The following is a 27,002-nucleotide window of genomic DNA, read 5'->3' as shown; positions in this document are numbered from 1 at the left end:
ACCGAATAGTGATGTGTTCAAGTTTGATTTATTAAGTATCGAATTGAATCCCGAACTCTGTTTGTAGAATACTTTGAGGCTCACGAACTTAATCGAGCCTACACGAACTTTCTAAATTTATATTTATGTTTAAAATATTGATTATTTTCTTTTGAAAGTAGATTATTTCATTCAAAATAATAAATATATTAATTAATTTTTTATAACAAACAACGTTTATTGAAGATTTAATACAATTATTATTATTTTTAGTAAATAAATATAAGTTGTACCTACTAATAATTTATATTTTTCAAGTTGAATAACTTAACAAACGTGTTCACGAGCTAACAAGCTGAATACTACCAAGCTCAAGTTTGGTTTGTTTATTTATTGAACTTCTCTAAACGAATTTCAAAAGAACTTTTTTCGAGCCGAGCTCCGAATAATTCGAGAGCGGCTTGGTTTGTTTATAACCCTAAATATTACAATGATGAATAAGTTCATATTCGACGATTGTTGTTGTCTAAGAATGGTCTCAAGAAACAAGTGCACAACAATGTCGGAGCGCCCACACATATTGTGATCTTCCGTTTGTATTTATAAATAGGGATGGAATAAAGTCGTTGGAGAGAGCACTCTTCAATATCGATCTGTTGCCCGTTGAAATCTTCTCATTGGACTGCATCTGAGATGTTTCTGTCGAGTCCTTCAATTTTGCACGACGAACTCTGCAACTTCAAATTTTCTTTTGCAGTCTGTCAAGTATGGATGATCAGAGTGGGGTCCACCATTAGTGGACTGGAAGTCAGCTGCAATGTCTGCTCAGTTGTTTTCTGTTTTATTTGTTTGATCTGCACATCGACTGCATATAATTATATTTGCAAGATTTATTTGTAATTGTACTTGTAGCTGTATTTGTTGTAAAATGAAGAAGATGAATAAAGTTTCGAATTTGTGTTATTTCAAATTTGTATTATTTCATGTTATTTTCTGTTTATTCGTACTATTCATCCCAAGATATATTGTGACACCTCTTTGGAAAAAATGGTAGGAATATGCTATTTCATACCGTTCATCTCAATAGATGTCGCAGTAATACTATTTCATATTGTTCATCCCAATAGATGTCGCGGTAATACCTAGGATGAATAGTATGAAATGAGCTATTTGCACCATTCGTCCTAATGTATGTTATGCCAATGATGGGACGAATTGTACGAAATGATAACTTCAAATCATTCATCCCAATATATGTTGTGCCAAATGTTGGGACGAATGGTATGAAAATGACATATTTGCACCATTCGTGTCAAGTTTTGTGGCACAATTGTTGGTACGAATAGGTCATTTCGTACAATTTGTGACAAGGTCTGTTGCGCCAGCAATTGATACGAATGATGCGAAATTGCAAGTCGTGAGTTGTGTCTCGCCAGAACATGAAACAAATTGAATAATCCATTTTCACCATGTGTCCCAACATTTGTGTCGCCAAACTTGGAATGAATGGTCCAAAAAGTTATATTTCGTACCATTCGTCCCAACAAAATTGAGCAATTTTTGTCCAAAAAAAATCATAAGGTTTCAGGTTCTACCAATAAATCCAAGTACAATTAATGAACACAATTCGAATCAACATTTTATTAATTTTTCAACAAATACAATTTCAAATTATACGAGTAAATTAACACAAAAAAACTCAAAATTTTAAAAATCTAGCTAAATCCTCATTACGAATGTTACGATTTGGTTCGGCGGCCGAGGAGAATTCTGGGATGGTTGGAGTATGTTTTCTTGTCCCTCCACCTAACACAAATTGATTTTTTCGTGCCACTTGAGAGCTGCGATGCTGAACCTTGGGTTGGTTGGAGACTGTATTCTTCTCCCTCCTGGGACGAATGGTACAAATTGATTTTTTCGTACCACTCGTTCCCGCATAAGGGTGGTGCTTATGGTTGCATTGTCCCTTTTGACATGATAGATCTTATAACAAATAGTATGAATTCTTACCATTTCGTTTCAAATCTTCTAATTAGATCAATATTTACATCTCGTAATTCTCGTAGATATGAAACTCTTGGAACTCATCGGACATAAAGGGGCTCGTCGGAGAAAGACCAGTGAGAGAGAAAGAAGAAACTAATCGGAATAGTTGGTAATATATCGTTACGATGTGTCAAAGCAAATGTTTTAGTGGCGCAAATGAACAATTCAATTGTATCATTTGACATCTCTACTTCCGATTGTTTTTTTTTTCTTTCAATTTTTTATGTTTTAATTTAGTTTTGTAATTAATATTTGGGGCTAATAATTTGATCATAAATTCATCACGGTTGATTGTTTCATAAATAGAGCATATAATTTTTAAAACTTCAATTTTTTAAACTAAATATTATTAAAATAACAAATTTAATTGTGAAACCAAGATGTTGGGATACATGAAACGCAAAGTTAAAAATTATGTGCATACGTGCATTGCTTTATTTTGTGATTAACATTGGTCTATTTTCGACATTGATGCTTGAAAGCTTAAGCTTTTAATATAGTTCTGGGACCATACGAAATTAAATTATTTTTTTTTGTGATTCATATTATTTATTTATTCATGTCTATTTTTTGGAATTGAAACCGACCAAATCCATATAAGGGCAAATCAGGCAGTTTGATTGAAATAGTCAAAAAAGATGTAACGAACCACAACGTCTACAGCGCGTTGCCTTTTGTTTTTTTACACCGACCTAACTAACCTTCAGGCTTCGGCCCAATCATTGAAGGCCACGTGTAGATAATGAGGGCCCCACCAAGAATATACCCTCAGGAATCTTAACTGTTGTTTGAGGTGTCCAGTCTTCAAATCTCAAATCCTAAAACTCTAAAAGCATTTCCATTATGGATTTGGTGTAGACAAAAATCTCTCTCACTTTAATAACTGATCTCCTGGAATTTGGACACAGATGCTCTTTCTTGTCTCAATTTCATTTGCCAACATTTGAGTGGCACTAAAGAATTTCTTTTCAAACTAAAGATATAGAAGAATTAATTGCAGAATACGTGTAAGATAAAAGATGTTGGTAGGAATATATTGATAGTGTAGACTTGTAGTTAGTTGAAACTTCATGTATTCAATTTCTACAACTCTCGAGTCTCGAATATTACTCTGTGACCCCAAACTAGCACATATTAAAGTGATGCAATAATAATAAAGTGTATGGAGTATCAACATAAAATCACCTATTTAGTTTATGTGGCTCTCAATAAATCTGACTTCCAATTGACTTGATACTTCAAATTGGTCCCACAATGGATGCTAAACCCAACTGCCCAAGCCATAAAATATACTCCATCCGTCAATAAAATATTGTCCTAAAAGAGGAAGGTACGAGTATTAAGAAAATTTGTGTTGTTTATTTAGTTAGTGGAGAAAATGGCTCACAAATAAACAAAAGTAGCAAAAAGTTAATTAAATTAGTGAATGGAGAATGAGGTCCATATGTTAATGAATGAAGAAAAGAGCCCACAAATTAACTGAAAATATATTAGGATAAAGGAGGAAGTATATTTTAATAAAAATAATCTTTTCAGTTAACAACAAAAGCAATTTATAAATCAGTACCAGATGGCAAAATCAAGCCTGCAATTTAATTTCAATATTAATCAAATTCGATCATAGATAGGCCCCCTGTGTAACTGTCTTGTAGCATCACTAAATTAATCACATTTCATCAAACACTCTAGACTCGCCCAATTTTTGCCTATAAATAATCCAACAAACCGACCTCTTCTCTTCATCAAGTTCTACAAATATCCTTATATTCCACCAACTCTTTCATCAGTCATTCAAATCTCTTCTCGTGAAATTTTTATTTTCAAGAATCTTTTCTCTTTCGTGAATAGCAATATTCCCAACTCTGTTGAGCCATTTTTTTCCATTGTTCTAAACTTGTAAGTGAATCATGTCACCACCTAACTTCATTCTTGAAAAAATTTCAAGTTATTTTCAAAAAGCAAAACCTCAACCATGCAGATTCATGCTTTCTTCAGACAGGGAAATCTCAGTAGATGGAGTCACACTCCTCGCTGAAGTTCCCGAAAACATAACACTTTCGAGTTTCACTTCAGTTTGTAGCTCTCCCAACTCCGACTCTCCTCCTCCCAAACACATCCTGAAATCAGTCGAATCCAACGCAGCAAATGGCGCCTTCATAGGGCTCTCGGTCGAGAAACCCCTCGACAGAATCCTCTGCTCCATCGGCAAATTCAGCAACCGGAAATTCCTGAGCATTTTCCGGTTCAAGACATGGTGGTCGACCATGTGGACCGGTTCGACCAAGAGGAGCACGACCGGGTGTTCAAAGAGATGATCGAGCTAGCCGAGAAGAAAAAGGCCCTCGAGAAGGCAGGGGAGGATGGTTCTGGCCTGCCGGAAGCCAGAACCATCGAGTATCTAGAGGCGTTGGAGGGAGTCGAACCGGGAGGTCTCAAGGCGTTGATTGGGGATTTGAGGAGGGAGTTTCCTAGTTTGGATGAAGTTTATGTGTGGCATGCTTTGTGTGGGGCTTGGGGTGGGGTTAGGCCTGGGACTACTCATTTGAATGCTAAGGTGACGTCAGCGAAGGCGGGCCCGGGGCTGGCCAAGACCATGTTTGATTTGGCTGTCGTCATGATCGAGAAAGGCGGGATCGGGCTCGTCGACCCGGACGAGGCGGAGGAGTTTTACGATGCGATGCACTCGTACCTGGCGGATGCCGGCGTCACCGGCGTCAAAGTCGATGTGATTCATGTAAGTGTTGATATATCTAGTAGCATCTTCACATATATGCATCATGTCATGTTCATTTGGGACTGTAAACGAGTCAAGTTGTGCCGATTGCTGAGCAGTAGCATAGAAGGGCTTGGCTCGTTTGCAGCCCTAGCAATCGTCGTAATAACATTAATTGTGTAAGCTTTTTTAGAAATTCTAGTTAATTTGGCATCAGAAAATTGTGATAGGGATTATAATAATTGTATTTGCATCATTAAAAAAAATCCAATATTTAGGATCATTTAGTATTATCACCACCATCATCATCATCGATATATATTTTACTAATAGGGGCATAAAAAGACTATCCAGTCTGAAACAGTTTAAAGAGAAATGAGCAGCCTACAATTGTGAAGTGCAGAGTAAAAGTATCTGGTAAGTGTTGTAATTGTGATAGCAAATATCCCTAATTATATATTTGTATTTCTGTATGATCATAAATATACATTTGATTTCTATTGATATTATTGGATTCGAAGATTAAATTGTATTTGTATTTTGGAACAAAACAAAATTCAATTGCCTTCCTTCCCCTAACCTTTGAAATACAAAAAAGCAATGTTTTCTAATTTTCATGGAGCAATGATTTGTGCCTCAGTTAAGAATTCAAATATACTTTTCTTTCTCCAAGAATACACTTTTTCAAAATTAAACTTAATTTCACCGAGGTTAGGAGAAAATATTTTCAGATGAAATCCTTCATTTTGAATTATATTTCAGTCTCGTATTTCATTTCATCAATACGAAGTAAGGTTCGGTTTCTATTATTTTCTAAAAGTTTGGTTTGGATGTGATTAGACCTTGGAGTATGTGAGTGAAGAGCATGGAGGCAGAGTGAAGCTAGCCAAGGCATACTATGATGGCCTAAACAAATCCCTTAGGAAAAATTTCAATGGGACAGGACTGATTGCTAGCATGGAGCAATGCAATGACTTCTTTTTCTTGGCCACAAACCAAATATCCATGGCCCGAGTTGGTAAATATCTTATCTTAAAACTTGTAAACGAGATGTTGATTGAATATATTTTGAGAAGCTGGAGTTGGAGCATGCAGGCGATGACTTCTGGTTCGAGGACCCTAACGGCGACCCCATGGGAGTTTATTGGCTCCAAGGTGTCCATATGATACATTGTAGCTATAACAGCTTATGGCAAGGCCAATTTGTTCGGCCCGATTGGGATATGTTCCAATCGGACCATCTTTGTGCAGAGTTCCACGCAGCCTCCCGCGCCATCTGTGGGGGGCCGGTGTACGTCAGTGATAAAGTCGGCCGCCATGACTTGGAGCTTCTAAGGAAGCTAGTCTTGCCTGATGGAAGCATATTAAGATGCCAGCATTATGCACTTCCAACTAGGGATTGCCTCTTTGAGAACCCTCTCTTTGATGCCAAAACCCTGCTTAAACTGTGGAACCTAAACAAGGTATCGTGTTTTCATCGACTAAAATTTCTGGCTTCGTCACTCAACTGTCGTGTTGACTTTGTTATGACTAATGCAGTTTGGAGGGGTGATTGGAGTGTTCAACTGCCAGGGAGCCGGATGGTATCCGGAGGAGCATAGGTGCAGGGCTTACCCAGAGTGCTACAGGAGGATGTCGGGCTATCTCTCCCCCAACGACGTCGAGTGGGAGCAGGAAGAGTCCACTGCTGAGTACAGAAAGAATGGAAGGTTTGCTGTTTATCTGCACAAAGCTGGAAGTCTTCACCTAATGAAGGCCAGTGAGAAACTGGAGATCACTCTGGACCCGTCGTCGTTTGAGATTGCGATGGTTGCGCCCGTTTTGGAGTTTGGTGATGAGATCAAGTTTGCCGGAGTTGGACTTGAGAACATGTTCAACAGTGGTGGAGCGGTAGAGCTTGTGGAGCAGAAAATCGAGGCGAAAAATGTGGGCTTTGTGGTGAAGATTAAGGGAACAGGGAAGTTCTTGGCCTATTCAAGTGTGAAGCCTCGGAAAGTTGTGTTGGATGGTGAGATTGTTGAATTTGAATGGACAAATGATGGGGTTCTCAAGTTTGAAGTGCCGTGGAATGGTGGAGAAGTGAAAGATGTTCAAATCTTGATTAGCAAATAACTTGTAAATTTAACCATTTTGTTTTTTCTCTCTTGTATTGTATGGACTATTTTTTCTTTTTCTGGATGTTTTTTGTTTGTAAACAGGTGACGAGTATTGTGTAAATAAATGTATGATGAATCTGGAAAATTGTAGCGCTTCTAATTGATGAAGTTAATTTGCACAAGAAAAAGAAAAAGAAATACTGCCATACTCATACGACAAATATGATAATCCAGCGTTTTATTTGAACAAGAACCGTAGAAAAAGAAAATAAGTAAGAGTTACAACTTTGATGGTGGTTTATTTGAGCTTCGACTTGCTATGAAGTCCTGCATTTTCTTGAACTGCTCCTTAGTCATTCCATCATAATATGCATGACCCCTTTCCTGCAGGGATTACAGAGTAACTCGAATTAATACAACTGCAACAAGAGAAAATAAGATGTGTGCATTTGTGATACACACACTGGTATTATACATATATGTGCACCATTGATAACTACTAAACGGCTACATCTAAGCCATCAAACCGCAGCTTTGATAATGGAAGCACGACTACTTCAAACACACACCAACACCCTATATCCGATTCTTGACTCTCGTTCATCTTTGTTTTCGCATCACTCATGAGGGAAAATCTCATCAGCATCATAACTTCAAATTATGGCTATTCAATCTTTTACTAATCAATAACAGAAAAGCAGTAGTTAAGTAGCACAGAGACGCGTATTTTCACCTTCTCCAGAGCAAGTCCATGAGCAAGATCTAGTTTAAATCCATCATTTATAACTGCTTTGTACATATGCACGAGGTCCCGATTATTCCTGATCATGGCTTCAGCAATCTGTCGAGCTTTCCTCAAAAGCTCATTTCCCTCAACTACATGATTAACCAAACCCCACCTTTCAGCTTGTTCAGCAGTTACAGGCGCGGCTGTGAAGGAGACCTCCCGGGCTCGACTGGGTCCTATTATGCGCGAAAGCTTCTGAGATAGACCCCAAGAAGGAAATATTCCAAACCTGCCAAATCAACAACACATTGAGGCATGCCTAGAATGACTATCGACCCCAAAAAACTTAAACCAATCTGTCATATAATATATACATATATAATTTTGGCAACTGGTAACAACTGATCATGAAAAAGTAAAATAACACTGTTATATATTTCAAAATTCAAAGCTCTGCACAAGATAAAGGAATTCAAAACAGTTCCAATATTTGTCATGAAAACGATGATAAGACACCGATGAATCAAATATATGCGCAAATATAGGAATTCCATTGAAGAAATTATCCTCACTAAAATTTTCCGTCTAATCCAAAGCAATATTGATCTACTGATCTCAGTCAATCGAGCTGTAGATGACAATTGACAAACTTTTGATCATTCATTCTTAAGCGTTTGGTATGGTGGATGAGATAGATAAGATTGATAGGATTTGAGGGGTGATTAAATAATCCACCCAACTTAGGATGATAAATAATCACTCAATTGGATGATTAGATGGGGGCGAGATTATCAATCACGGGCCCAATCATGCAAATTAAACACTTGATTAAGGTGGATTATTTTATCAATCATGCCTTATCACTCAAACCAAACGCCTAAAATTCAATCCCTAGTGTTTAGATCTATTAGTACATCAAGCAAAAACCTTTTGATCATTCATTGATCACAACATGAAGATACTGAAATCCAAACCTCGAGTTTAGCTCTCAATCGAGATGAACACATTCTTGAATCATAATTCAAGTCATCCTAACTATAAATCAAGCTCTAATCTCAAATTAACAAGCGCGAACATTAGATCATATAATTAACTATAAGTTTTAACATAAAGAGACTTAAATCCATGCCTTCTGTTACTCAGTCAAGACCAACACGGCAACACCTATAAACTAAATCAGGCTCAAACAGCAATTCAATCACATCAGCAATCGAGAATATGCAATCTATCTAGCTACAAAAAACAATTCAGAGGCGGGGGGGGGGGGGGGGGGGGGAATCCTGCCTGGCATGAGTATCCATGAACTTAGCTTCCTTGGACGCCACCAGCAAATCACAAGCCAGAGCAATCTCAAAACCCGCCGTCACCGCAAAACCGTTAATCGCTCCGATTATGGGCTTCTTACACAGCTCCATTTGGACAACCGGGTCGGTCTCCGGATCCTTGACGTTCCCCTTGAAGACGTCCTCCGCCGCTGTCAGGTCAACGCCGGAGCAGAAAGCTCGACCCGACCCGGATAGGATGATGACCTGAACCGAATCGTCCGACGCCAAGCTCTTGATCGCGGCGGCCAAGTCCTCGATCATCAGCCGGGTGAGGGAGTTGAGGGCCTTTGGACGGTTGATGAGCACGAATGCGACGCCGTTTGGCTCCCGGTGAGTGAAAATGAGCTTTTCCGGCGGCGGCGCAGGGATCTCCATTGGTGCGGTGTATTGAATCTGTGTATCATCGTGTTTGCTAGTATATGTATATAAAAATAAGGATGCGTACTTGTTGAAATGCGTGTCAAAATAGCCTTATCGGTGATGTAACGGATAACACAATGAGTTTGAGCATCCACTGTCGCACCACCCCATGGTGGTGGCACACACATGGGATCGTCTGTCCCACTAATTTGTGTGTATCATCATGTACCACTTTAATTTATTATAATTTTTAATTATATTTTTTTTAATTTTAATTTATACTCCTTCCGTCCACAATTTAAAGCCCTACTTGTTCTTAATTTTTTGTCCATAAATTAAAGTCCTATTATACTTTTTGTACATTTTTACTCTTCTTCTTTTCCTATATTTACTACCCTTTGCCACTAATGGACACACCTTTATCATTTTTATATTCTATATTTACTACACTTTATCACTAGTGGACCCACTCATATATTTCATTTTAGTCAACCACCCTTATATTTCATCCACATCACCCTTTTCAGCTTTCTTAGTCTCCGTGCCCACACCAAAGTGGGGCTTTAAATTGTGGACGTAGGGAGTAATACTTTAATATTATAAAAAGATAATTAAGAATGATTCACTTATCCAATTAGGATTTTTAATTATTTTTTATATTTATTTAAATTAATAATTAATTATTTGGGTTCAGTAATTCAAAGTTAGGGTATATAATTTTTTAAAAATTTAATTTTTAATTATAAATATTAATTAGAGTTCATAATATAATAATATTTTTTATTTTTATAAAAAAATTATAAAATAAATAAATTACTAAATTAAAAGTGGTACACAGTAGTACACACAAAATGGTGGGACAGAGGATCTCATCTGGGTGGCACATGCCATATCAACAACTATTTCATTTTTCAACTACCCATATTTTTTCCACTATAGCACTACCTCATTTTTAATTATTTATGGACCCCACTATCATTATTATTACTTTTACCAGAATACACACATAATATATATATATATATATATATATATATATATATATAATTTATGTATTTTAATTTTTATATTATATTTTACTTCAGTAAAATTAATATAATTATACGAATAAATTAATTTTTTAAATAATAAAATATATTTTTAAAATTATATAATTATGCTAAAAAATGAAAAGGAAAATAAAAAAGAAGCTGAAATTATAAAATAAAAGTAACAAAAAAAAGAAGAAAAAAAAGAAAAAATAATTAATGAAAAAAAGAACAGAAACTCGGAAAAAGAATAAACAAAAGGCAACTCGAGAGGAAAATAGAACAGAATCTGGAATTTTAAAACAAAGGTAAAAAAAGAAAGATAAAAACTAACGAAAAAAAAAACAGAAAATCGAAACAAAATAAATAAAAAGCAACTCAAATACCTGCACAAAAAGAAAGAAGCAAATAAAGAAAGAACAAGTTAAAACAATAAAATACGAAAATTATAAAAAATTATCGTGGGACCCATCTCTGAGACAAGGAATCAGGTAGCAACATTGCTAGTTGGTACCTCAAATTTTTGCTACCTCATTTTTCAAGTCTTCCGTCATAGTATTGTCCTCTAACTACCCAATTACTACCTATCGACTATCGTAGTGGAAGCCCTAAACACTACAAAAATTTGGAAGATTTTACAAAATTTTATGCTCCCTCGATTTCACATTCTCACATATTATTTTGAGTTTTTGACACGTTTTATAAGAGTATATATTTGGGATAATTATCTCAAAATTTATGAACTTGGACCTACTTTCAAACTTTTTTGTAAATTTTAACTTTTACTTTTAATTTCCTGAATTTAAAGCCTCGTTCAATTTTTTCACACTTTTTTAAATCCCCAAATTAGAAGTTGGTATGACACTTTTTAAGTCGCCAGAAATATGACATGGAATTGCCGGCGAATGAATAAAACGGCGTCGTTTAATTGGGTAAAACAACGTCGTTTGAAGCATTTCCTAGTGAGAGAATACCGGAGGAAGAAGCTGAGCTGTAATCTCACCTCGTTTCACCACACGCAGACGTCGTTGTTTCCCCCTAAAATCTTTGGCGAACAACAACGACAAGGTCAGACGCCATCGTCGTTTCCTTTACTTCACTCCAGGACACCAACAACACCAAAAGACCACCGTCGCTCGTTTCCCAGTGACGACGCCATCCCCTGACTCATAAACCCTAGGCCCCCAATCAGATCCAATACATGAGTCGTTGTTCAATCAGAACGTTGGGGGCGGAGGTGTAGCGGCTGCAGAACGCTGGGAAGACGCTGCCGCCGAACGTGCGGAAAAGCGGGAAGGTGAATGGGGGCGAGGGAGGGGGGTTGCAGCCGAGGCTGACGAAAGGGGTGAGCTTCAAGCTGTCGGGGCAGATGGCGAAGAACATGGAATCAAAGAATTTGGAGAGGAATATAAGCTAACAAGATGATAAGGAGATAGTGTCGATAGAGAATCTGCATAAGCTGAATCACCGCTCGGTTGTAGAGGAGTTGGAAGAGGCCTGCGGATTTTCCAGTCACCTTCCCGTCACATTCCCCTTCTCATATATATATATATATATATATATATATATATATATTTGTTTATTGTTTTTCAAGTGTCAACTTTTGAGTCCAAATAGGTGTCATGTCAGTTCAATACTACCATATAAGTGTCATATCAGCTCGGTATTCAGCGGAGCTCAAAAGTGTTAAAAAATTGAACGAGACTTTAAATTCAGGGAATTGAAGGTAAAAATTGAAGTTCATGGAAAAGTTTGAAAACGGGCCAAAGTTCATGGGTTATGGCGTAATTACCCACATATTTGGGGTTCATATTTTAAATATCAAATAATAAAAGTTCTACTAATGTCTCTGTCCCATTACAAATACTCCCTCCACCCTGCTTATATTGACACTTTTACTTTGAGCACGAAGATTAAGAATAAGGGGTTGAGAGTGTAAAGTGTGTGGGGACCATTTGTTTAATGTGTAGAGAATGTAGGGACCACATACTATTTTTGAAAAGTGCCAATATAAATGGGACAAACAAAAAGGCAAGTGTGCCAATATAAGTGGGATGGAGGGGGTATATCATTACTTCTGTACACGGATATTAATAAATGTATAATTAATAGATAAAATGGATTGATGAAAATTATTTAAATATTATTTTAAAAGTAGGTATAAAGAGAGAATATGGTGGGTGGACCCATTAAAATTTCTTAATTATTTGCCAAAAATGAATTAGACATTTGTTATGAGACATTTCATTATAAAAAGTGAGACATTTGTAATGGGACAGATAAAGTACTTTTTTCGTACTATTGTTAATGAAATGTATTCAATTTTGAATTGTTGCAAATTAAATGGTTTATTTTCTATTTAACATAAAATTAAGGTTTAATATATAAACTTAATATTCCTTTTATTTTTATTTTAAAATCATTCTTGCCTTTCTAGAACCATTTGCCGCTTTCACTTGGGTTGAAACATTAATTTTATCTTCATCTTTCTCTCTCCACTCGCTTCTCTTCAACCTGCCACCTCCCTTAGGTGAAACTCTAATGCAATCTTCATTACGTCTGCATTCGTCTCTTACCTTCCGCCGCCACCCTTTCCGTGGATAAGGCCGACCCTTGTGTATTGCTGGTGGGGCAATGGCCTAGGGCCCTAGATTTTTTGGGGCTCCAAAATTTAGGTCCTATAATAATATTGTGCCTATTAAAAATATATACTCCCCCAGTCCCCCAAATAAGTTCTTAGTAGGCGACGATACGGATTTTAAGGAAAATTTGTTAAGTTTATTGGTAGTGGAGAAAAATTGTTATACTTAGTATTGAAAATGATAAAAATGTGTTATAATTAGATTGCGTTTACTTTGATGGATAAATTTATCCATGGAAAAAGGAAGGATAACAAAAAAATTATGCCTTGAAATGTCTTATTTCTTTTCCAACATTTGACACAAAAGAGATGTTCTCCATTTTTCCTTCCTTATTTTCACTTCAATGATGGATGGATAAATTTTTGTTATCCATCTTTTTCCATGGATAAATTTATCCATCAAAGTAAACGCATCCTTAGTATTTAGAATGGTGAAAAGTTGATAAGTAAGAATAAATAAAGTATTATTAATGGTGGGGTAATGTCCCAAAATGGAGAGGAAATTATTGGGGGGACGCCCCAAAAAAAATATAAGAAGTTATTTGGGGACAGAGGGGGTATATATTTTCCAATTTCACTCGCCTAAGTCAGCGGCAACAACGACAAAAAATAAATAAAATAAAATTATATTTCTAAACGGCTAAACACAATGCAAACGGCTCTCTCCTCTCTCACTTTTGTTATCTCTTGACTCTTTTCTATCATTGCGCCTGTCTCTCCTCTCAATATCACGTAGAATATCACTCTTTCAAGGGACGTAGCTCACTACTCCGTAGCAGCAAATAGTCAGGCTCCTCTTATCGGGATACCGACTTCTACCAACGCAGCGTTACAATAACAAAGAGAGCAGCTTATTAGCTGTCGAATCAAACGAACAAAAACGATAAAAAGTTTTTTGTTTCCAATTTTTGATTTGTTTTCTTTGAAGATTGAGAGGTATTTTTTTTTTTTTTTTTGAATGTGTTTGATTTTGAAATTTTGCTTAGAATTTGTATTGGCCATTGATAGGTTTTTTTTTTCTAAATTTATTTTTATTTTGAAATTGTTAAACTGAAATGTGATAGTATTTAATTGTTAACTAGGGTGGATTTTTGTGTGGGTATTATGTTACCTACAAAATCTGCATTAGGTAGTAACAAAAGAAAGAAAGAAAAGATTGATGAGGTGATTGAAAATGAATGGGTTAACAATTTTATGCATTGAAAATGAGGTATTAGAAAAACTTGATCTTAAAGATGTTATTGATGATTTCGCTTATCATAATGCTAGAAGGTCTAAATTATTTCAATAAATATTTGATTATTACTTAATAATTTACTGCATTTTATTGTTAATAATTAAGTTGTGTAGCTTAGCACAATTATGAAATAATATCGTCTACTGTTGGGAACTTATGAAATATCCTAATCCTAGTTTTGATGATACCAAAATCAATAGGTTTCACTTGTAATAGACTAGAACTATTTGAACTCAAGTGTTAGAGTTTTTTTTCTAGTTTAGTTGTTGTTCTGAAGACTGAAGACTGAAACAGGAGGACTGAAGACTGAAGACTGAAGTTACCGACTGATGTAACTAGGGGTGAGCATTCGGGCAGGTTGGGTTGAAACCGAACCGTTTTGACCAACCCGAACCCAAACCGCCAACTAAAATTTCAAACCGAACCAAACCGTTTTACTTGAAAAAACTGAACCAAACCGAACCATAAATTTTCGATTCGGTTCGGTTCGGTTTGGCCTAAAACCGTTCCAACCAGGTAACAATATTTTGGCAGCCCTTAAAATGCATAAATTCAACAAAATGCATACTTAAAAGTCCACAAAATGCATACCTAATGTTCGCCACAAATATAATCCACACACACAACTACAAGTCCACAAGACCACAACAAAATAAAATGCAAAGTGTATCAAATTACAATTCCAAAACATAAATAGCATAATAAGCAAGATAACAAGAATCATAAACATGTCTTCTTGTTCATTATCTTCAATCTTCACCCCTCTACTTCCATGGAGTCCAAAGTGGTGGTCCCAACCTCACTTGTGCCAACACTCTTCATACCTACAAAAGTAAAAACCAACAACAAATTAGTGAGTATGAAATCAAGAATCAAAGAATAGGACAAAATATTTAAAATATTTTAACCTTGTTCAAGTTTTTCAATGCTTTCCAAATCTTCTTCAATTGTGATTGGTTGTCTTGATCTTCTAGTCCAATCTTGGGTGCATATGAGACACTCCACAGTTTCGGCACCTAAAGAACTCCTAAAAGGATCAAGCACTCGACTTCCGGAACTAAAGGCGGATTCCGAAGCAACCGTGGAAATTGGCATTGACAATACATCTCGAGCAAGGTGTGAAAGAATAGGATATCTCTGTTGATTTTTCTTCCACCAACTTAGGATATTAAAAGAAGCCTTTTCTTCCGTAGTCACATCATTCTTGTCTTCAAGGTATATATCCAACTCACTCTTCTTGCTTGATGAACCATCTTGTTGCATCTTTTGTTTTTTGAATCTATCACCCATGCTCTCCGCTTCAATGAAAGAATCCACATTGATAGTAGAAGATTCAACATTCTCATGAATATTGCTTGATGATGTATCACCTCGAGATTGATATTTCTCTTTGTAAGCATCAAAAAGCTCTTTCATGGAATCCATCACACCTTTGGCCATCTTGTTGTCAATTTCATCCCCATACTCCTCAACAAGTGCATATTCAATGAACTCAAACTTATAATTTGGATCTACAACAACGGCCACATATATAAGTTTGTTCATTTTCAATGGATCTCCCCAATACTTCTCAGCCTTTGCCATCATTTTGACACCCATTTCAACAACATCTTGTTCATTATGTGTCATCCACTTTTTCAACAACAACTTCACCCTACTAATCTCATCATAAAACTTATTCGAGGTAACATACAAAGACCCCGAAATCCTTATAGTAAGATGATAGAATGTGGACAAAAGATCAATCATTCTTTTAACATTTGCCCAATCACCACTATTTAGGGAACCATTGGGAAGGTCAACTCGATAATATGGATCTTCCAACTCAAAGCGCTCAAAAGCTTTAACAAAATTATATGCAACACTCAACATCAAATAAGTGGAATTCCATCTAGTGCACACATCAAGACACAACATACTTTTGCATTCAATATTTTCAGCCACACAACATTCTTTGAACCGTTTAATTCTAGCGGGAGACTGTTTAATAAACTTAACTGCATCTCTAACTTTTTCAATTGATGGATTGACTTCTTTCAAATCATCTTTCACAATCAAAACAATAACATGAGCAATGCACCTCATATGCAAATATTTCCCCTTAACAAATGTAGCACCCCTAGAACTCAATCTTCCTTTCAAATATTGAATGCAAGTATCATTTGAAGAGGCATTATCCACTGTGATTGAAATAACTCTTGAAATTCCCCATTCACGAAGACAACCATCTAATTGTCTACCCAATTCCTCACCTCTATGACTTTCAATTGTGCAGAAATTGATTATCTTCTTATGATATTTCCACTCATTATCAACAAAGTGAGCAGTGATGCACATGTAATTCAAATGCTGCAGAGAAGTCCATGTATCAGTGGTAATACTCACACTTTGACCTGTTTTTTTGAAAAACTGCCTTAGTTTCAATTTTTCATCTAAAAAGAGTTGTTGGCAATCCCTTGACACAGTCCAACGTGATGGGATTTTAAATTTTGGCTGTAGAGCAGCAACAAACTCAATAAACCCTTCCCCCTCGACATGCCTAAAGGGCAATTCATCTTTAATTATCATTGAAGCCAATTTCTTTCTACAAAACTCTTGATCAAACCTCCAAGCCGTGAGGCTACCCTCAACACAACCATCCCCTTCATGTATTGTTTGCAAAGATAGTTGGGATTGCTTTAAGTCTACACTAGCAGGATGCTTCTTACAAACATTAAGATGATTCCTTAGTGTAGAAGTGCCATGCTTTTTAGACTCGGACATGTAAGGCTTACCACAATAATTGCACTTTGCTTTTCTTTTAAGCCCATCATAAAAAATGGTGAAGTGAGGCCAAACATCAGAACGCTTGTTCATAGTCCCCATGTTTGTGTTCGTTGTTGATTCATCACCCGTCTCAGCTTGAGGCTCTGTAGGTCCACTCGTTTGTGATGGCTTTTCTTTAGAACTTGAGTCCGCCATCTATGAAAATAAGCCAATTTCAGCCATACACAACAAATTTGAATAACTACTGTAACTTCAGCCATACATAACAAATAATGCAAAAATTATAAGAGGGACTGACCGAGGTTGCAAGGCAGGGACGACGGGCCGACGGCGAGGCAGGCTTGGGCCACGACGAGGCTCGGTCGGGCCTAGGCGACGGTGAGGCAGGCTTGGGCGACGGCGTGGGGCGGCGAGGCTCGGTCAGTCCTAGGCGACGGCATCGCGGGATGGCTGGGCGACATCGTGAGTCTTGCGACTGCTGGGACCTGGGCGGGCGTAGCGGCGGGGAACTCTACTGGACGAAGAGGCGGCGCCGGCAGGGATCTTGGGTCGGCGATTGTTGGTGGGGATGGCAGTCGGCTTCTGCCAGAATGGGGTGGGGTGGCGGTGGCGCTGCGACGGCCCGGCGGGAAGTGGGGGGGAGGGAGCCCTAGAAATGGAAACTTGAATTGCAATGGGGGAAAGGTCAGAGGCGGCTAGGGCTGGATTAGAATTTAGAAATGAGAATAGGGTTTGAAAATTCTAATATTATTAATATTAATTATTTATAAAATATATAATATATTATAATAATATATTAAAAATTTCAGTTCGGTTCGGTTTATAAACCACACCGTTTTTTCCAAACCGAACCCGAACCGAAAACTGGCGGTTTGAAAATTTTCAAACCAAACCGCACCGTTTTCACTACAAAAACTGAACCAAACCGCCCGGTTTGGTTCGGTTCGGTTTGGCGGTTCCTGTTTGGTTTTTCTCAGCCCTAGATGTAACGATAAAGGCAAAGTCAAATACTGATATTTGACTAATCAGTCCAAGAATCAGTTACGACTGATTATTTAATGCGAGCCACGTGGATTCAGAGGACTGATACTAAAGTCAACTACCCTCGGACTGAACCTCTAAAGTTTAAAGGAAGCCACCCACTCCAGAAGTACAGCCGCATTAAATGCAGAGATCTCAGGATCGTCCTTTCTCTGCAGAGGCCATTCCTTTTGGTGATTACCTTTTCAGAGATGTCCTATCTCCTGCTCCTCAAAGTAGCCGTTCTCACTAAACAAAGGAACCTCGAAGGTTGAAGCCTCAACCCAAGTTCAAATTACTCTCTAATGGAAGAATTCTTGAAGACCATTTTTGCCAGCGAATCTATTCATGACGTCTCCTATAAATAGAGCTCGAGGATCACTTCAATCTTCACCGATTCAACTACATAAGCTGAAACGCTGCCGAATTCGTTACTAAGCATTCAAAGCCCTTCCAAAGTTTGAATCGAAGAAGAAAATCACAAAGCCTAAAATCAGTCACTACTGATTACATATATTCTCTTAGAACTTAGGCAAATATTGCATATCCAAAGCCTAGGTATAACTGATTACAGAGAACTTATTCTTTGTAATCTAGTTGGCAAGTTTTCGAACCTCTTTTCAATCGACTGAATCGAGAGTTTGAGTTGTTAGGAGTTCAGACCAGTGCTCTGTCTCCGAAGAGATCTTAGTGCGCATTGTGCGCTAAGAGTGAGAAATCCAACCAGGTGTGTTGGTACTGAAGATATGATCTTCAGTTGTCTAGGTTTGCTGTGCACCCGTAAGCACACGCCCAGGTTTGCTGTGCACCCGTAAGCAAATGACCAATGAAGTTGTCGGTCTAATCAACTGACCGTGGATGTAGGAAGTATTTTCCGAACCACGTAAAAATCTTTGTGTTATTTACAGCCTTCAGTATTTACCTTCTTACTTGTGTTCATACTTTCTTAAACTAAAAACTGATTAACTGCAAAGAGAAACTTAACTGCTGACAACGTGATTAATCTCACAAGCTATTTCGAAACAAAAGTTTTTCGCTGCGTGTGTTATTAGTCTAACTGATCTATCTTGATATAGTCAGTAAGATTCATAACATCTATCTGTTTAACAAACTCGACTGAAGCCTTACGTGTATCAATTAAAGTCTTTAACTTAAGTGATAACTCTTTACTGAAGAGTATTCAGTATCAGTCATCAATCTTGTTTTGATAAAACCCTTTTAACTAAAAAGGTTGAGTCAGTTTGTGTTTCAAGTTTCATTTTAAAAATAGCCTATAGATGTATTCCCCCCCATACACCTATTCGAGACCCTCCGGACCTAACATCTACAACAAATAAAAATTGGGTCCCCTTTTTTCACCTAGAGCCCCCGAAATATCAGGGCCGACCTTCGAAACCTTGCCTAAGCCCACTCCTCTCTTCCTTCACCTCTATTATTTCACCAGCTCCCCCCTGTGATGGCATTTCCTCGGGAAGATCCCAAAAGTCTGAGGGAAATTTCTATACTCGACACTGAAAAACACTATCTTCCGAGGAAACCCTATCACATCCCTACTTTCTGTTCTTAGTGTTCGTAAGTGATGGATATCAGTTCAAGGAGCCTTGGATTGATGGGATGGAGGTGTGGCTTAAAGGGAAGGTGATGTAAGAGAATTGCAGCGAAGAGGCTTTGCAGACTTTTTCTCGTGACGAACGTCGGTTCCCCTATTTCTCGTGCTCTGTTGTCTAACTACGACTCGTCTATTTTATGTGAGAAAACATGGGGTGATATGTTTATGAGCGACGAGATGGCGACGATGATGACGATCTTGTTGTCTGCCTTTATTGTCTTTATTGGGTGAGATCTTCCATTTTACTCTTCTCTGTTTGTGTGTGATATGTGGGACACTTGCAATTATACTATGTGGGAGTGGTTTATTGGGTCTAAATTGATTAGACAATGCTCACTTGTGATGTGTTGGTCCGAAGTTACATCTATGATTCGGTAAAATTGGGTATGAAATGAATATATTAAATTATCTTGCTGATTCAACAAGTTACTTATGGTTTCTTTTCTAGAAAGATTCTTGTGTCTGATCATCTTGTTGGTGTTCGTTGCTCTGTGTTTTACAAGGGAGAACTCCAAAAGAAAGTAAAAAAAATAATGAACAGCCCTAGCCGGGTGGTGCGATTTGCGGCTGGACTCGAGCACCAGAGAAGACGGTCTTCGACGACTGGACATGAGCAGCGGCACAGCCTCACCCTGGAGGCGGAGAAGACTAGAGACTGAGAGACGAGACTGGGTGTTTGAAATGCAGAAATGGAAACATTGGATTTTCAGGTTTGAAAAAAAAAATACTTAAATTATTAATAATATTAATAATATATGTATATATTAATTATAGTGGGTCGGTTCGATTTTCGGCGAATTTGGGCAGCCCGGAACAAAACCAAACCGATAAAATTTTGATTCTAAAACATAGGACTACCCCGGACCGATTCTTGCTTCTGGACCGCCCCAAACTGGCCGAACCAACTGGTTCAGTCCGGTTCGAAGGTTTTGGTCCGATTTTGTTCACCCCTAACTTCAAGACATCATAGTGCAACCAGGAGTAGGGCACCACTTACGAAACGGCTAAAGGACCGCATAAAGAAAGCCAATAAACTTTGTCGGAAGTCCAACTCCACGGCGGTGCTCCTCATCTTCTCGTCCTTCAAAATTCTCCAAAATTTTCTATGGCTTCAATCGTCCCAAAATTGACTCCGTCTTGGACCGCTACGAGGCTGACTCTTCTTTTTAGCCTGCCCGAAATTAAATAATTATTATTTAAATTAAATATTTTAAAAGTTATAAATTATAAAATTAAAATCGAAAAAATAACTAGAAATCTGATTCGACCGATGCGGACTGACGTATTGCTTCAATTCACCACCCTATAAATCCTATTAAACCATTTGACTATAAGGTGTATAATTGGTACTCCTCCGTCCCATTTGTATCGGTCCCTCACTTTTGGGCACAGAGATTAAGAAAACCTTTATTTATGAGTTAAGTAGGTGGAGTGTTTTACTTTTGTTCACTTAGCCCTTATTTTTGCTATTTTAAGAAATGAACCAATACAATTGGGACAACCTAAAATGGCAAGAGGGCCCATACAAATAGTACGAATGGAGTATAATTCAATTATTTAGGAAGTGAAGCAATACGTCACCACCCTATGAGATGTATAATTCGTATAATTAATTTATTTAATATAATTCATTAGTTTATTCTATTGAGCATAAATTAATAATAATGGTTTGAGAATGATGAACCGTGTATTGTTATCTATTTTTTGTTGCTTGAGAATTATGATTCGTTGCTTCGCAGGCAGCATGTAATATGCTATTTAAATTCATGGAGTTAAATTTTTTAATTTATTTTATTTTTCATTATTTTTATAATAATAAAAAAAATGGACGGGTTTGGTCCAACCACCTGATGGCCCGAGAGGGCCTAAATTGGGCTTGGAATTTTGCAGTCAAATCTGATTTCGGCCCGATCCGGTAAAAATCGAAAGTTCAGAGAATCCGGGCCAAGCTGACCCGATCCGACCCGTTTGACAACTCTACGTGTAATAAAGTAATTCGTCATTTTTTGCGCGACATGAGGAGTACTACATATAACAGAATTGATGATGGTTTAAAACACAAATATAAAAACGCAGTATTTAATTAACTCTTTTCATGTTCAAAGAACGCAAGAAGTTCTGCTCCAGCCAATATCTTGCCCATCTTTTCTGACACGTAACAGTTTCATATGATCCTCTAATCCAGAGACTTTATTTTCATATGCATTACAAGAAACTAAAATGATAGTACTCGTTTTGTGCTATCTAAATTAATCTAAGACTACAGTGGAGTTTTGAATTTGCAAGCTCGGCTAAACTCAACTTGTTTACTAATTAAGTTTATTAAATTACGTATTTGCATTCAAAATAATTTATTTATTTAGGGTATGAGTGTAAATAACCAAACCACTAAAGCTGGAGTATGAAATTCTCTGAAGCTCTATGAGGCTGACGTTAGATGATATTATTGTGGCAAACTAGAGGCCGGGTCCGGCCAGATTCATCCAACTCCACCCAAATTAAATGCATTACAATCATCCATTGGGCAAATAATTGACACGTATCAAACAGAAAAATAAGCCATGATACCTATCTAATCTGCTCATTACTACCCTATCAAACACGCCCTAACACGTAGAGAAGCGAATAGAGCGCCTCGTATATTCGCTAGTTTTACTACTCCCTTCGTCCCATGAATCTTGAGTCACTTTTTTTTGGCATGCGAATTAAGGAATTGAAAATTAGTATATTAAGTGTATAGGTAATAAAGTAGAAAAGTGATTAGATAAGTGTGTAGGTAATAAAGTAGTACATAATTAAGTAAAATAAGTTTAATTAGAACCTCTTATTTTTTCCTCTGATTCTTACTATATATAGAAATTACTTAAGATTCGTGGGGTGAGACGGTCGAAAAAGGAAAATTTGGAAGACGAATTTTCCATCCTAATTTTTACATATTGTAGTATCTGAGGTGAATTAATATATGAGTTTACTTTCCCCCTTAAAAGAAATTGACACGTTTTAAAACTAAAAAAACATTAGTAGTATAAACTTCATTCGTCCACTAAGATTGTATAGTATTTATTACTATTTTCGTTCGCCCACAAAAATTATACTATATTTTTCTTTTATGGAAACTATCCCTTATGTTATTTTAATCTTCATCCACGTTCAATATTTACAAAATACTCAACTATTTAACACAATCAACTTTAGTACTCTTCCCCCCACTAAATTTTGATGGGGATTTTCTTTTACATTTTATATACATCTCCGAATTATTCATTATATTCGTTCCATCTATTCTACCATACAATCTTCTTGGACGAAAGAAGTATAATTAATATTATATGCAACAAATAATGGAATATTAAATTTCAAAGCTCACGTGGCCTTCGATTTATTCATGGTTATTTTCTCATCTTCTTAACTAGCAATGAATTACTCAATAACTCATGCACTCAGTAGGAAAAACACCATTAAAAAAGTTTGTCTCATTGGGATGGCCTAGTGGTTGGGGTGGTTGCCTGTTGTCCAAGAGGTCACAGGTTCGAATACTCTCGGCCACAATAACCACTAGGTGGGGTGTGTGTGGTTTGTATTATTTATAATGTAATTTCTAGGGAAGGTAAAGGTATGGATTTTTCAGATACCGGGGTATACCGGCGTATACCGACATATACCGAATATTACTGTATATACCGGTGATGCGGTATCATACCTTATTATGGTATACCTTAATATTTGGTATATACCGATAATAAGGTACAATACCTTATTCTGATATACCGCAGTTGTCCGTATATATTGGTATATCGCGGTATATATCGTATCAAAATCTATAGTTTTAAAATATATAATATATATTTTTATGTTTATATTTTTAAAAATATTTATAAATTTTATAAAATGATGTATATAATCTATATTATGTGAATATATACAATTGTGCATGAATTTATAAATATCATCAAATGATACAAAAACAAATAAAATATAGTAGTATATAGTATAAGTCATACAATAAAATAAAATTGTTTATTTTGGTATTATAGTATAGTTATAATATATAACTAAAATTATTGTTTTACAATAGATTATGTAACACCCTAAAATTTACTGACCAGAAATAAAATTTTAATTTAAAACTTCCAATTACATAAAAGTAAACGAACCAAAATACGACTTCATTTTAACCAATTTAAACACCAAATCAACAAAATAGGTTCAGCTGCAGAAAATCGTCTACGAAGCCTTAAACGACTAAATACGTCTACGTCAAGTTCATCATTCACCAATAAAAAAAAAAATTAAATCAACTACCAAAAACCTTCATAAAATAAAAGCAAGCTTAACCTCAAAATGACTCAAAGAAAATTAACGAATTTAAAGTTTAACGTTCAAAGCGGAACCAAAAGTCCAAATCAACTTCACCACACCCATTCCGCCACGCCGCTCCAAAATCACTGACCTGAAAATATTTTAACGAAAGGGGGTGAGCACAAAAACGTACTCAGTGGTGGTAAACAATAAAGATGATATGATTTATCCAAACGTGTATTAAATTGTGGAAAACGTTACTCATTCGCAACCTGTCTCACCATCACAGCACAAATAACACACCTTACCTCACCGGCAAATAATCCAGCCACACAGGCATGGAACCATTCTCAGCATTACCACACAGGCAAATAATTCAGCCACACAGGCATGGAACCAATCACAATATTGCCACACAGGCAAATAATCCAGCCACACAGGCATGGAACCATTATCAACATTGCCACACAGGCAAATAATCCAGCCACCCAGGCATGGAACCATTCACAATATTGCCACACAGGCAAATAATCCAGCCACACAGGCATGGAACCATTCACAATATTGCCACACAGGCAAATAATCCAGCCATCCAGGCATGGAACCATTCACAACATTGCCACACAGGCAAATAATCCAGCCACACAAGCATGGAATAATAATAATAACCGACTGGCTCAACTGTGCACAGGACCCTGTCATACTCGTCGTCCACAAATCAGTGACTCACTGTCACGCTGCCATAAGCACCAATGCGCATACTCGCCATATGCAATCAAACTCGTATCTCAACCACAGTATACCCGTTGGATTTATAGAAAAATATTTCATAAACAATTTTAATTCACGTGGCAATTGAAAGCATATTTATTGAGTTAGAAGAAATTTCACCCACCTCAATATCAAGCAGAGCAAAAGAACTCAATAAATTTTCAGATGAGGATCCTAGTTGCGCCGCACCTAATTAAATAAATACAATAATTTTATAAGGCCTAAGTATCAATCTTAAATAAAAGTGTGATTTAAGATTCAATGATTTATAAAACCCGGACTTTCTTAAGAAAATTACATTTAACAAAATTTATTGTAATACTGATACTAATTTATACTCCCTCCGTCTCGCTATTCAAGTCTCGTATTCCTTTTTGGGTTGTCCCACCGATAATGTCTCGTTTCCTTTTTAGGAAATAATAAGGGGTGTCTTAAAATAAATTAACTCACTAATTGTCTCACTTAACACTAATTAATTTCGGACTTCACTCCCCCAACCCATCTTCTCTTTCTTCTTTTTCTTCCTTTCTCTCTCAACTCACGCTCCCTCACTCTGAAACTGCCGCCGCTACCGCGACCAGCATCTTGCCCCTCACCTCTCACCCCCATGTCGATCTCTCCCTTCCCTGACCCATTGGTGTCTGATTTCCCCCTCTCTTCGTCTTCCGCCTCTCGTCGCGCCGCCCACTCGCCGTTTACAGAGAGGCGCCGCCAACAACCTCCTCTCACGCCGCGCCGCCAGCAGCCACCTCCCCGTCACACCGCGTCGCCGGATCTCTGTTTACAGATCCACCGCCGCAACCCCCATCTCGATCTCTCCCTTCCCTAACCCATTGGTGTCTGATCTCCCCCTCTCTTCGTCTTTCGCCTCTCGTCGCGCCGCCCACTCGCCGTTTACAGAGAGGCGCCGCCAACAACCTCCTCTCATGCCGCGCCGCCAGCAGCCGCCTCCCCGCCACGCCGCGTCGCCGGATCGCTGTTTACAAATCCACCGCCGCAACCCACGCGTTTACAGATCCGTGAATTTAGTTCATGAATTTTGATTTTTGGTTCTAGAATTTGTTAATTCTGGAATTTGTGATTTTTGTCGAATTTTGGTTTTGAAATTTATTGGAATTTTTGGTTCTTGAATTTGTCGATTTTTGGTTCAGGAATTTGTTGATTTTGGAATTTCGATTTTGTTGCGATCTTCTTAATTTTGTTCTACGAATCTCTAATTTCTCAGTTTATTTGATTTTGTTTTTGCTCAGTCATTGAATGCGAATCTAAAGCTATTCAGATTATTGAATCGAAATTGTAACAAGTATAAAGTCTTTGTAAAATAGAAATAATTAATAATCCCTTAATCACAAACACCACACTCCTTATTCACTTAACTTGCTTCTCCTTAATACCCGTGCCGAAAAGAAACGGGACTTGAATAGCGGGACGGAGGGAGTACAATAAGTAAAAAAAAAACTTTAGCCCGTAATGATGTAATCTCAATCAGAGTACTCTGATCACATGATTTAAACTTATATGTGTATACATATGTATCTAATTAACGTCAATAAAAATACCAATAAACAACTATTCTTAGTTAGCGTAATCAACACATAACATAAACAATGATAGAAATCATATACAAATTCTACGTAATTCCATTTACTCAAATTCCCAAACTAATATAATTATTTATAATACTTTACCATGACAAACTTTTAATATTAAACATGTTGACTCAATAGGGTATCAAACGAACATATATTATTAATCCAGAATGCTACTTGAGAATAATAATAATAATAATAATAATAATAATAATAATAATAATAATAATAATAATAATAATAATCTGATCTTGTACAACAAAAATTCCAAATCAAACTTAATTACAGTCTCAAAAAATCTGACTTCTTCACAACTAAAACCACCACACTTTGATATTATATATATATATATATATATATATATATATATATATATATATATATATATATATATATAATTTAATCATTAACATGCGTAAAACAAAATAGAAAGTATATTATACAATAGGCATATTATAGGATGAGATTTTATTTTATTCACAAATTAATTGACCACAAACATCCTGCTTTTGATTTATGCCAACATATAGAAATATCTAATGAAGCATTCAATTTTTTTTTTTTAAATAATTACCTTGTACGTTGAATCATGAATGACACGATCTCCCAGTAAAGAATTAAACTTCAAAAGAAAAATTGTATACTTCGGTGAATTTTGTGTTTGGCTACGGATGGTTTGACGGCGTGAGAGAAAGTATATAATTCAAACTTTTATATCTCACGAAGCTGTCGTTTGAGCTTCGCGCAAATAAAATATCCTGTGCCCACAACTAGACTAGCTAGTGGTAAGTCCAGA

The 27,002-nt window shown here is 36.8% G+C and overlaps 2 protein-coding genes across 2 annotated transcripts; one reads left to right on the top strand and one right to left on the bottom strand.

Moving 5' to 3' along the window:
• The first annotated feature begins 3,717 nt into the window (after positions 1 to 3,717).
• LOC131024249 (stachyose synthase-like) lies at positions 3,718 to 7,002 on the top strand. The gene is given in 5 exon segments (XM_057953768.1): positions 3,718 to 4,299; positions 4,302 to 4,759; positions 5,579 to 5,756; positions 5,834 to 6,201; positions 6,278 to 7,002. Coding segments are annotated over 5 exon segments (1,944 nt in total). The 5' UTR covers positions 3,718 to 3,932; the 3' UTR covers positions 6,851 to 7,002.
• A 19-nt stretch (positions 7,003 to 7,021) lies between these two features.
• LOC131024248 (probable enoyl-CoA hydratase 1, peroxisomal) lies at positions 7,022 to 9,442 on the bottom strand. The gene is made up of 3 exons (XM_057953767.1): positions 8,846 to 9,442; positions 7,568 to 7,850; positions 7,022 to 7,218 (listed from the first exon to the last, which is right to left on the bottom strand). Exons 1-3 carry the CDS (start codon positions 9,259 to 9,261, stop codon positions 7,114 to 7,116), a joined length of 804 nt encoding a protein of 267 aa, XP_057809750.1. The 5' UTR covers positions 9,262 to 9,442; the 3' UTR covers positions 7,022 to 7,113.
• Positions 9,443 to 27,002: the final 17,560 nt, after the last annotated feature.

Source organism: Salvia miltiorrhiza, chromosome 5 (genome assembly GCF_028751815.1).
Source record: "Salvia miltiorrhiza cultivar Shanhuang (shh) chromosome 5, IMPLAD_Smil_shh, whole genome shotgun sequence".
Taxonomy (NCBI): domain Eukaryota; kingdom Viridiplantae; phylum Streptophyta; class Magnoliopsida; order Lamiales; family Lamiaceae; genus Salvia; species Salvia miltiorrhiza.
This window is presented reverse-complemented; position numbering and strand designations above follow the sequence as displayed.